The 13237-nt window shown below is 38.1% G+C and overlaps 1 protein-coding gene across 4 annotated transcripts in view; it reads right to left on the reverse strand.

The window, feature by feature from the left end:
- Positions 1–13237, reverse strand: part of evla (Enah/Vasp-like a) — a 45305-nt gene that overhangs the window by 29956 nt on the left and 2112 nt on the right. The window contains exon 1 of one of the 4 annotated variants that reach the window (XM_008400017.3): positions 8428–8720. The exons of 1 other annotated variant lie outside the window; for it this stretch is intronic. In XM_008400017.3, coding sequence (XP_008398239.1) covers positions 8428–8450 — 23 coding nt within the window. In that variant the 5' untranslated portion in view covers positions 8451–8720. Of the gene's footprint in view, positions 1–5252; positions 5568–8427; positions 8721–13237 lie in introns of those variants that run through there. 2 more of the 4 variants (XM_008400016.3, XM_017302550.2) reach the window with 2 other exon arrangements.

A 13237-nucleotide genomic window follows, 5' to 3' on the forward strand; every position in this document is an offset into this window, starting at 1 on the left:
GCAATAAGCTTTCAGTGTTTCTTCAACTATAAGGGCTGGAATGATTAATCGGATTAAATGATTAAATTGATTGTTAACTGGAGTTTATATGCTAAAAAGGCAATTTGCTAAAAGAAGAATCAAGGTAAAACTGTACAAAAATACAAGCATTTTGAACTTAACATAATAAAAAACCTGTCTGTAAAGACGTTCTACCCAAAACGCCTCAAGTGTCAGTTTTAGCTTAACCTGCTTCAAATTATGCAAAATAAAATAATAATAATTTTAAGAAGTCCTTGTGTTATCCAATCATTTTCACATGTTGATGCTAGAAGTATTTTTTTTAGTTGCAAACAGTCAAGCATTCACTAAAGGAATGCTGTCATCGTTTTTATGCAATAAAATGTTTATTTTCTTATTTAACAAAAGAATTTAAATATTTTTTATAATCTTGTATAAAAGGAGTATAGTTGTTAAATGAAAAATATGTAAAATGTGCCAATTTCTTTCAAGTATGCAATAAATCGTAACAATAATCGATAGATTAATCGATTAATCGTTAGTTGAGGCCAAGAGAAGCAGATAGAAATGACTCAGAGATGCAAATTGCTGCTCAGACTGAATCAACCCGCCCTGCGTTTGTGACATGCTGCTCTGCCTTCTTCCCCAAACAGGAATAGAAACACATAATTATCCACCAGCATGCCATACATCATGGTACCATGCTGTACGTAAACCCAAAATAAAACAGACGGATATTTTTAGCTCAGGCACGGCTTAGGACAACAGAAAGCAGGAAAAAACTCCTTCATACTCTCAGTTTGTTTCCAGTGCGTAGATTTTATTTGATGTATGTAATTACAATAATCTCTAGAGTTGACCGGGATCTTTGGGGCGACGCTGGCGCTTTGGGTGGAGGTGTGCAAGTTTATTTACAGCGCCAGCGTTTGGGTGGGTGTGGGGTTCAGTTGACTGGCAGGTTGGATTAGAGGCCGAGCCAAGTCGGGCGGATCATTACCTCACAGCAGTTTTAAATCTAAATTAACCACGACTTAACTCCAGCGCAAGACCTCTAATCTGTTCCACGGGGGAAAGTACTGCTCACGGGCAGAGAAACAGGCACCGGGAACTAAAAACAGAACAGGCAGCGAGAAGCCGGGTCAGATTCTGTTCGCTTGTTAAAAACAAACTGATGGAGATGAGTCAATGTGAGCTGGGTTTTAGTATCACTGCTGGCTCCAAAGTCAGCAAGAGTCACATTGACGCAGTTCAGACCATTTCATTTTAAATTTAGACAACATAAATACTTAGAAATCCTGCACACAGAGAAAACCAACTGCATCAAAGAACAGATCTGACTTCTAAAAGTAGGGCTGCAACTAACGATTATTTGAGTTAATCGATTGTTTTAGCGATTAATCGACAGCATTCCTTTAGTGAACGCCTGATCATTTGTAGCAAAGGATTCATCTGCATCAAAATGTGAAACGCTCAGCCCTTTCTGCTTGATTAAAAATTAATCAAGCAGAAATCTAATTAGAAATATAATCTACTGACTCTTTTTTGATAAATTAATAATTAGATGATTAAAATAAGTTTTTTCACAGAATTTGAAACAGGTGAAGCTAAAACTGTCACTGGAATTTTGGGTAGAACATACTTACAATTTTTTTCTCATTTCATGTTAAATGATATATATATATATATATATATATTCAGTATTCAGTTTTGGCGTAATTACTGCTCTGAGTGTGTTGTTCTTTCAGCAAAAGGCCCTTTTTGGGTCTGCATCCTCCATTAAACAATTAATCAATTGTTAAATTATTTGATGATTATTTCCGCGATCAATTAATCACAATTAATGGTTTCAGCGCTAGTAAACTTCCCCCCCCTTTTTTTAAAAAACGTGCCAATATAAGACAAAATGCAGAGCATGACAACCTGTTGCTGAAAAAGAAATCGAACTGCTTTCTCCAGATCAAGTCAAACTTGTGTGCTAAAACTTAATGGCAACTGAAGAAAAAAAAAAAAAGAGAGTGAGCGTTTGTACTTTGACCAAATATCTTCTATGCTGGAGAGATGTGTAAAAGTGATTGGATCAATTCAAGGATAATAAAATGTCACAGAGAAACTTGGCTTCAGTGGAAGACAGTGGCGCAAAAAGTGGGTATGCAGGGTACGCAACGCATAGGGGCGCAGCACCAGATGGGGCGCCAAAAAGTGAGCGTCGCTCCTTCACCCTGACGTTCCTTCCCTGAGGTGGGGAGGGGGTTGCAGATCTATGTTTTCGCATCCACCTGAATAATGTGTAGTTGCGCCACTGGTGGAAGGAATCCCAATCAAGTCGACAAAACGCAGATGACAGTCAGCAGCCAGACAACCAAGCATAAACTTTCTCAGGACAATAGATGCTTTTGCTTTACTGACATTTTTAATGTTTTTGAGTAGCACCGATAAATCTGCCTTAATTTTGAACTACGACAAGCATTGAACAAATGTGGCACCATTTAGGAAGGAGTAAACAGGCTTTCCAACGGTTGGAGACTTATTGCCAAGAAACGTTGCTACAGGAAAGAAAACCTTAAGCCAAATACAAATGGTTTAACTTTTTGTGCTGGGTTTATAATCCATATTCCAAAGCCTAAACATGCCAATCCCAGATGTTGTCCTGAGTGCACCCACTTCCACAGTCTGTGTATTTATCTAATCTCCACCCCTGTCCCATCTGGTCCACACAAGTAAACACTAAAACTGCACAATCGAGAATGGTTAAGCTCCAAGTGAACGAAACTCGAAGTCCTAAAGGCATTAATGCAAACCACATAAATATAGCTGTGAGCTTAGCTCTCTCTGCCACAGTCACTGTGGAAAAAACATAAATCTAGTGCTGTCATGATTTAGTTGGTGGGTTAACAACCTTAAAGGTGACCTATTATGCTTCTTTGAACAGGTTAGGATTCGTCTGTGGTCTGTACACAACATGTGCATAAATTTTTTTTTACACAAAATAATTCTGATATGATGAGATTTTGGCCTCAGAATGAGCTGTTTTAGGGCGTCTTGTCACTTCAAATACAAATGAGCTGTTGCTGTCCATGCTCCCAACTCAACGTTTATACTCACACATGAAAATGGCTGCAAACAGACAGAGCAATTACACAACCAGACATCTTTGAAAAGTAGAAGTGGAGGCTCCTGCACACGCAACAAGAATGCAGCAAGTGGTTTATGGAAGGTAAGTCAACAACAAAACAGTTGTCTTTTCCAGCACCCATTGTACAGCGCATGCAGCAATAAAACTAGCTGACCAAATGTTCTGGAAGTCTGCTGGGGTTGCTAGGTAACGGACTGGGCTTTGCTGGGGTTGCTAGGTAACTGGCAGTGCCTGCTGATTTGTAATGTTACATTCAAAAGGTTTTTAAATTTACCCAAAATACATTAACTTATTGTCAAAAAGACTTCCCTAAGAGCTTGGGTTGTTTGTAGAAGCAGTAGAAACCCAGATGGAAGAACAAAACCACGCACTATGTACATTTTGCATAAATAAATTCCCTTTATGTTTTATGCACAAATATAAAAGCACCAGAAAATAACATGTAACCTAGAGGTATATTCCCCTGCTTCTGATTCTTTAATTATGTACATGTTACAGTTGGCTCAGCATGCAGCCGCCCCTGCATGTATAACACCAACAAAATACAACTGTCAAAAGCTAACTGTGGATTTTTATAGCTTAAAACTCCAAAACAGGACTTTTTACCCCAAAAGTCAAGACAATTTTAAGCAGAAGGAACACAAAAAGGTCCAATTGTTCAAAATGTTCCTTTTAAAGATGAACAAGGCCACCAACAGAGCTGTGGGGACAACCGCAGCGACCCTGTTAGCATCGTCCCTGCAGAGTCCACTGCCCTGAAAGACTGCTGCCTCAGCCAGAAGCCGAACTGTGTTTAATACATGTGTGAATTAAAAATGCATGGAGGCCTTAAAGAGCTCTGCTGTTCAGAGATGCTCTGTGCGAAGCTGCAGAGTGTTCTGAATATCGACGAGGCTCGTTGCATCTCTGACTTTCACTGAGAAGATGCAACCAGACAGGATCTACAAACCGATAGATCAGCTTCACTGTTGTACAGGAAAAACATAACAGTTAGCTCAAACCAGTCATCTACACAGCAGCTAATCCCAAATAACCTCAATTCTGTTTCCATACAGCAGATTAAGATACAGATTAGTATTTTAGCTCTGATTAAAATACAAAAAGGGAAGATTTGTCCATCTGTGCTGCACAAATGTTGAGAAGCTTTCTTCCTTTTTCACACTCACCCCGTCCAACTCATTTAAAATTCCTCATAAAGTGTTTTTATTATTTAATTTCAGTCATAACATTTCACTTCACTCTTCTCTAATATTTATAATCAGAGGAAATGCTCATCCACAGAATTCAGCTGCAACTAACTATTATTGTACAAATTGATTAATCAATTATGCTGATGATTAATCGGTTAATCTGATTTTTAACAATGCCACATTCTGCATGTTTTTCATTTAACTTCAAGTTTTTTTATATAATAAAAAACTAATAATTAAAATAATGTTTTTAATAAATATTTTATTGCCTAAAATGCAACAACAATTTGAACTGGATCAAGTTAAAACTATGCAACTCGAGGAGTTTTAGGTAAAACATATTTACAGACAAATGTGTTTTTATCTTAAATGCAAAATGTTTATACAGTTTCTACAGTTTTAGCTTAATTGCCGCTCAATATTTTATGCAAATTGCCTTTTTTAAAAGTCTGTATACTAACAATTAATCGATTATTCTGATGATTAATTGATTAATCTGATTTAAAACCTGCCACATTGTGCAGATTTACATTTAACTTCTTAACATTTTTATACAATATACAAAAACAAATAATTCAAGTTTTTAAATAAGAAAGTAACATTTTATTGCCTAAAAAGCAACAACATAGCATTCAATTAGTGAATTTGAACCAGGTGAGACTAAAAATGGGGAACTTGAGGAATTGCTGTAAAACACATTTACAGAAAAAGAAGGTTTTTATATTAACTGCAAATACAATTTGTATATTTTTAGCTTAATTACTGCTCTGAATATGTTGTTCTTTCAGAAAATAGATTTTTTTTTGAGTCTTTGTACTCTGGTTAACAATTAATCAATTACTAAATTACTAGACGATTATTTCAACAATCAGTTCATCATGATTAATCTGATTAATCGTTTCACAGACAAAGAAAGTGTCAGCACAAACCTGGCAGCGATATGTCTGTAAAACAACCCCGAGTCACTGACGCTCTGAGGGAGGCAGTATCGCACCGCTTGGACCCGATGAATGTCCATTTTGGTCAAAAGGGAAACAGAATCAGGAGAGCGGCTTTTACCGTCACGTTCGACCAGAATTAAAAAGAAGTGATGTGAAAGAAAACATCCTTTTGGTAAAAGAGATGAGAAGCATCCAGTGGTTCTGAATTCATGCACTGCTGCATCCACAGTGGGACCAATAATCCATCCTTCCAGCAACAAAGAGATGACTGACAGACGGGCAGAGATGAAGTCATTGACCTGCCAGCTGTGTGTATGAGCCTCTGTGCTATTGTCATAATGCTAACCCAGGGGAGATTACCTCATATCCTAAGCCCCGCCCCCTTCCATGATACACAGCTTTTTCAGTCTGCTGTTGGGGTTCCTGCTGTACCGCTCACCCCTCCCCTCCACCAGCCAGTGATGAGCAGAGCCTAAATTAACAACCAGCGGTCTATACTGCGGTGACTAATATTGATCGGGGTGACCTCGGCCTCGGCTGTGGCGCGTGAATACATGAATACGACACTCATTAGCTGCAGAGGGGTTCATGCTAAATATTCATCAACACCCACAAAGAGACCAACCCTGTTTTCTCAGCCTCTGCTCAGGGAAAACCGACACGTAAAGCTGCATGCAAACCTCTACACTGCAAAAACACAAAATCTTACTAAGTAGTTTTGGTTTACTTTCTAGGGCGAATATCTTAGTTCACTTGAAATATGATAAAACTAACTTTTTAGTAACTTTTCAGCACGATGAAGGAGTTTATTTTTTTGCTTATTGATAAAAGTGCTAGTTTCATTGGTAGATTATTTCGCTCATAAGAACATTTTTTCCCATGTTATAATTTAATTTACCTGCCAACAGAACAAGTACTTTTTCATCAATATTAAGGAATTATGTACTTAAAATAAGCTCCTATATCTGTAAGAACTTTTGCCAAACAGAAAACAGAAATCCTACAAATGTTAAAATCTGACGCTACTCCTTCTTTCCTTACATTTTGTGAAGAAGAAAGTTGCGCTCTTCAGAGGTTTTCATGTTGTTTCGTTCAGTGGTTTTTGGTGCAGCGCCCCCACAGGCCAGGAGGGGAACAGATTTATCGATTAGTTTGGATCGTTTGACACAAAGCAGTGTGAAAGAAAACAGCAGCAACAGTTTTTTTTGGCCCCCAGTTGAACCAAGTCTACTGGATTATCAGGTGTGAAAACAACATTTTTAGGTTGAAAAGGTTGTAGATCCCTGGTTTAGGTGGGCAGACATGTCTGAGTGTTGGAACGTAACCTCACTTTAAACGTCTCCACAGTATGACTAGCTAATAAAGATGCAAAATACATCTATGTTTAATATGAGTCTCACCATTTTGAAGTGGATAACTGAATTAAATTCACTATTTGGTCATATTTAAATGCATTAAAATAAACTTGAATATCATATCTAGTGAAAAGCATAAAACCAGCACACTGATCGCCCCAGATTACATCAATTATTTAATCCAAATGTCCTTAGATGCCAATCAGGCCTCCGGCTAATCGACATGGATACATACTGCACAACACAAACCCCCAACCTACTGACAGCATCACTCGCCCTCATCGCTAAAGGGAATTAGCACTCTGTAAAAACAAAAACTCTTTTCTGTTTTGTATTTTATGTCTAGTTTCTAGTGCAAATATCTTAGTACACCTTAAATAAGAGTAATAGCTCCACTGGCAGGTTATTTCACTTAACGGGAAAATGTCTTGTTACAATGAATTAGTATTTTTTTCATCAATATTAAGAATTATTTACTTAAAAGATCTTGCTCAACTGTGAACTGAGTTTTGTCTTATTTTAAGTGTACTAAGATATTTGCACTACAATCTAGACCAAAAATACTTGGTAAGATTTGGTGTTTTTACAGTGCACTTTCGTTTACAGGCAAACATGAGCCTGACAGTCGTATTGATAAGAAATGTATGTTTATTTTGCAAACTGAGTATTCTATTGATTATTCAGACAATCAATTGACTATTTGGATAAAAAATTCTGCAGATTTTTTCCATCTAACCACAAAAGCTTATTTTATACAATAATAGAAATACATTTAAAAAACACAACTGAACAAATAACCAAGTTACCTTTTTAAATAAAATAGACATTTAAGTGCCTAAAATGCAATAACTAAGCATGCCTTTAGTGGAAGTTTGATCTTTTTAAAATGAATTTTTTGTACAGTTTTGGCTTAAATACAGCTCTGAATACGTTTTTCTTCCAGGTAATTGCATATTTCCAAGTCTGCATACTCCAGTCAACGATTAACTGATTATTAATGGTTAATCGATTAATCATGGTTAATCCGATTAATCGGTTCATTCCCGTGTGTTTGTAAGATGAAATGACAGTCTGAGCCACTTTCCCTCCATGCTCCGACATGCAGACAGGTTTCCCATGTGATCTGGTTGCAATAGATCACTGGAGTTCAAGCGGTCAAATCCAAACCATCGATATTATCCCTCCTGACCCACATCTGTGGGCTAGCTGCAACAAATCAGCATTGAGCAGCTGTAATCTGTCATATTATGCACAAACCTCTTTGTCTGAATGTCATCTGGCTCTTGCTACTCCAGCTCATCCAGCAATCTTAGATTAACGTTCTCTATCCTTTTCTTCCTGTCTCTCCTACTTTAGGTGATGCATTGAGTCAGATCACTGCAGCGAATTGGCAGCATTGAGGCAGAAACTCATTCCTGCTGCCTGGAAAAAATGGGAACTAAGCTAATCAAAATCAATTCTCTCCAAGCAAAGAAAACACAGACGGGAGGGTGTAAGAGAAACTGGCATCTTTCCTAGCATTTTTCTCATTTTCTCTGCAACACCAGAGGAGTTCACGGCACGAAGAGCAGCTCAGACGCAGAAGCAAAGGCAGAAAAATTCCCTGTTTTCTTTCAGACGAGCAATCCTGCGAGCGTTCTTTCGAGAAGGAAGCAGATTATGTGGTCTGAAAGCCGAGCCAAGCTCTAAAAAGAAACACTCAGGAGCGAAGAATCATTCCCACACATTCCAGAAGCAATCTGACGGCGACTCGCACAACTCCACAAACACAGAACGAGAGGCGGCGAGGAAGAGTCGCGCTGCCTTACCCGAAGTCATCCAGGGAGTACATGTTGGAGAGGACGCTATCCTCGAGGATGAGAGGAGATACAAAAAAAAAGGTGAAGATTACGGAGGAGAGGGGGAAGTGTCGGTCTGAGAGGACGGAGAGCCACACATGCTGCAGCACACTCAGGCTTTCCCTTCTTCACATCCTCAAAAGCTGTTTTTTAAGAAACCACCACGCCAGCAAAGCATGAGGCAAAGAGAGAGAGAGGGAGTAGGAGGGAGATGAAGAGGAAAGGGAACGAAGGAGAGAGAGAGAGAGCATGTGATCGCTGCAGACCGGCCCCCGAGGAATGACTTCCACAGGATGGAAATTACATGTTACACTGCAAAAACACAAACTCTTAACCAAGTATTCCTGGTCATCATCGAACTACACTTAAAATAAGACGAAGCTAAATTATAAGTAACTTTTCAGCAACATATAGTCGCTTATTTTAGGTAAATAATTCCTTAATATTGATGAAAAAGTTCTAGTTCCACTGGCAGATTATCCCACATATAACATGGGAAAAATGTCTTATTATAAATAAAATAATCTGCCAGTGGAACTAGAACTTTTTCATCAATGTTAAGGAGTTATTTACTTAAAGCAAGCCTTCATACATCTTGCCGAAAAGTTATATTTAAGTTAGTTTTGTCTTATTTCAAGTGTACTAAAATATTTTAACTAGCAACTCCACCAAAATTACTTTTGTGTTTTTGCAGTGTAGCCATAGTTTACCCTTTGTTTCCATTAAATTATTCCAGTTCAGACAAACTGAGCAGCAATTATGTGTAATATAATTCTCTGTAGTTCATATGTGGGTTTAGTTTGTCCGCACGCAGGTCCATCTGGCCGAAGCAACGCAGACATTAAGCTTCTTTACGGCAAGCCGAGGTGCAGGAAGCAAACAAAGAGCAATCTTAAAGATTAGAGGGCTTTGTGCGCCTTAAAATGGCAGGAAATATGCAGCCTGGAGCTAATAAGGTCACGGAAATACAACAGGAATTTTATAAAATCCACAAGTGATTACTTCACCACTAAAGTTCCCAAGTTTTTGATCAACAGTAACAAGATGTTTTATATTTACTAGGAAATGATGCAAAAAAAAAAAAGTATTTCCTTGTTTGTGATTTAAATGTTTTGGGCGTTTTCACACCTGATGGTCCAGTTTTATTGGGGACCAAAGTTGAAATATTTTATGAATTTTCAGCTTTCAGATTTCATTGTGTCAAACGATCCAAACTAAACGGGGGAAAAAAAGTTCTCCTCGTCACCTGTGGAGGCGCTACACCAAGTACCACTGAAGGAAACTACAAAAACCTCCAAAGGAAACACTGAGAGCAACTTCCTTCTTCACAGAAATGGAGAGGCGTCAGATTTTACTGCTTGTAGGATTTCTCTGTAAACTGTGATACAAATCCATTATTCTCTCTAACAGTGGTTTTGAGGCTATAAATATTTTTTTTATATTGTCAGATTTAAAAGAAATTCCAGTCAAGGTTCTAGGGACAAAAAATGTAAACTCCTTAAAATTAACTATTTTAAAAGGAAGATACTAACATTGGACCGTTTTTTAAAAAGATAAATAACTAAAATTAATTGTTAATATTGTTATTAGAGAGACAGACAGATGCAATTATGCAGCAATAATAGCAGTACAAAACTTATTTCTTGGAGAAATTCACAAAAAGTGTGAAACTTGGCTGCAAGTTTTAAACGGGGAGAAAGAAAGTATTGCCATCTGCTGGACAAGCAAAAAACTTGTAGTTTGTTTTAGGACACATTTAAGGACTATGACAGGTTTATTCTCTTTATGAACAAATATGTTGTTTTGGGGATAATTTAAGAAAATATTAAATTTTAAGACAAAAGTATGAGCTGTACACACAGCCAAAAGGGGTTGGAAAATAAAATGAATAGCAGAAAGCATGGATGTCCAAGGTGTGGTCCGTGGACCATTTGTGGCCCTTCAACTGATTTTGTGAGACCCCCAACTGTAAATCAAAAATAATACAAATTTAGCCCAAAGAGGCAGACAGAGACTTTTAATTTGTAATCAAGATCAAGATTAGAGCTGTGCTGATCTATCATAATTGGCCAATTTCAGTGAAAAGTATATGATCAGTGATCACAGATCACGCTCTCTTGTTGCCGATCACTCAAACCGACCAACTGTATCTCACTTCGCAGCTGCATGTGCAGCTGATCTCCTCTTTCCTTCACACTGCGCAAGCGCGCAGCAACAGATCCTGTCGTGTGGAACTTTAACGCTCTGAGAGTGAATGGGGACGTTTGCGCGTTGTGGCGAAAAATTACCTCAGGGCTGAAGCACATCAAAATGCATCAACACAACGAATCATATAAGACGTTTTAAAAAGAAGCAGTTGACGGAGTTTGGCTACAATGAGGCTCAATGCAGAAAAAAAGGACATCCGGAGCGGCCAGACAGCAGGTAAAGCAGCGCACAGCTACCAACACTCAACCGGATTAGCATGATCGGAGCATCAAGATTGTTACCAACATAATTTTCTTACACAAGAAAAACTAAATTACAACACAAAGTATCTGTGCTTTTATAGCCAAATTTTAACAAAAAGGGAAAACCAAGAGACTTTTAATAAAAAGCGAAAAAGTTGGCTTTTTAATAAAAGTCAGCTTTTTGAAGGAATCGGCTTTTATTTTTTTAATTAAAGGTTGTAGATCCCTTCCCAAATAATGTTCTTATTGCTGAAAATAAATTTATTCAATCAAGCCAAAAATAAACTGAAAATTAGATGTCTTTCTTTTAATACAGCAAACGTGCAAAATCTGTTCTATAGCCATTGTGGGAAAAGATAAAGTGGTAAATTTCTGCAACACCCCCCCAAAGAAAACCTCAAAGAATTTCTGGAAAAAAAAGGAAATTTGCTAGAAAAAAAATTATTTTTCTCCAAAAACAAACATGAACATTTCTCAATTTCAAATCTCAATTTTTTTTTTTGCATTTTTTTCTACAACATTTTTGAGATTAATCACAAAATTTCTGAGTTTTTGGTGGAAATTTACTCATTTTTCTCTATTTCCAAAGGCCCAAATACACTGTCGTAAAAATCTCTTTCAAGTTTTTGCTCTACAAAACCTGGAGGCTTGATTTTGGATTTACTACTTTGCAAGCATGGCAACCGTTTTTCCATGTGGGACAAAATGAAAATAAATAATTTTACGAGCTTTTCTGACCCCTCAGATAGAAACTACACAATCATTAACAGTTAGAAGACATTTTTTTTCTCCCCTTGAAGGTTGAATTTTCTCCCTGACATTCCAGGGTTTATTGTGAGTCTGTCTGCCAGTTTAAAGCTTGGAGACGGATGACTTTGGCTCAGATGGACGCTAGCAGCAGCAGCCTGCAGTGCAGCTCAGCATTTTACCTCCCAGTGTGTCCTCCATCATTTTACCTCTCCAACAGTGAGTCACCAGCACAAGCGCTTCAGAAATCATCCTGCAGTGACGGTGCAGGACAAAAGCCCAACTGTTTTAAAGCTTCCTGCTCTTCCAGCAGCAAGAACTTCATCAGACCTGACAGCATAAAGCAATGCACAGCCAAAGGACTAAAAATGCACTCATGTATTCAACGCTTCAACGCACCAACATTATGCAACAAAGCCCAGAATGAGGTTACATTTTTATAAAAATCTTCCTCCATAGTGATGCAAACAACCAACTTACAGCTAATTGTTGATTAATGGTTTATCAGATTAAAATTAGTCCCAATTGATTAACTCGTAAAGTCTGCTTAGGGCTTTGACCTTCTTTCTGTGTTGTTGTTTCGCTGCCATCCAGCAGAGGGCGCCGCTGGTCATCCTTAAGCGGAGCAGTTGATACGGAAACAAAAATGGCGGCGAGAACAGGAAAGAGAAACGTTCCAAACAGAGTCCAGAGTCTGCACTTTATGTGCTTCTGTTGTCGAATATAAACACTCACCAAGCTCCTTAAGTCAAGTTTTACCCTCATAACGTTCATTTAGCGGGAGAAGGGTCAACTTCTCATTCAATAATTACTGATGTGCTACAAAAGTAAAAATAATATGCAAGAAAAGGAAAGGGCATAACGGAGAAAAATTATAACATGATGGAGAGAAAAAAAACATAATGCTGATAATTATGGTTGATTTTGAGGGATGTAGTGAGTTAATTCACTTCATGGAGAGAAGTCTTAACATTCTTTCAAGATAAAAAACAACAGATTCATGCTATGGAATGACCAAGAGAAAACTCAAGTTGTAAAGAAAATGGCCGCTTATCAATTAATTGTTGGTCAATCAACTTTAGATGACCTCATTGCTCAATAATTTGCACCTCTTCCATACACTGCAACAGAAGCGAGTGGTTTCTCTGCGGAGATTTAAGACTTCCCTTCTGGGCTTAAGTCAAAGAGCAGACCTGCCTCTGGCAAAAATAAACACACAGGACGCAAGGAGCTGAGCTCCACAGAAAGGGAGGAAACCGTGCGTTCGTCCAGCTGGAAGGAGCCACATACATGTTTGCTGTCTGAGAGGAAAGAAGTTCAGCTACTGGTTCTGACCCGGCAAAGCGACAGGATGGAGCTGGAGCTGCCTGGCAGCAGATCGCCAGAACATCGGCTCGATCAGCAGGGACGCAGCGTTGTCCTGTCTGAGGTGTACGTCACAGCCGTTAAAGGGGCAGTATTAGATGTTTTTCAGCCATTTTATAATAAAAATATATGTTAACTTCACTTGTTTAAAAATGCTATATCAAATATTACTTAAAATAAATGATACTTTGTAATTTAAAGCCTTAAAATTAGGCCTC

This window comes from Poecilia reticulata, chromosome 22, assembly GCF_904066995.2.
Source record: "Poecilia reticulata chromosome 22, P_reticulata-male-v2, whole genome shotgun sequence".
NCBI lineage: Eukaryota > Metazoa > Chordata > Actinopteri > Cyprinodontiformes > Poeciliidae > Poecilia > Poecilia reticulata.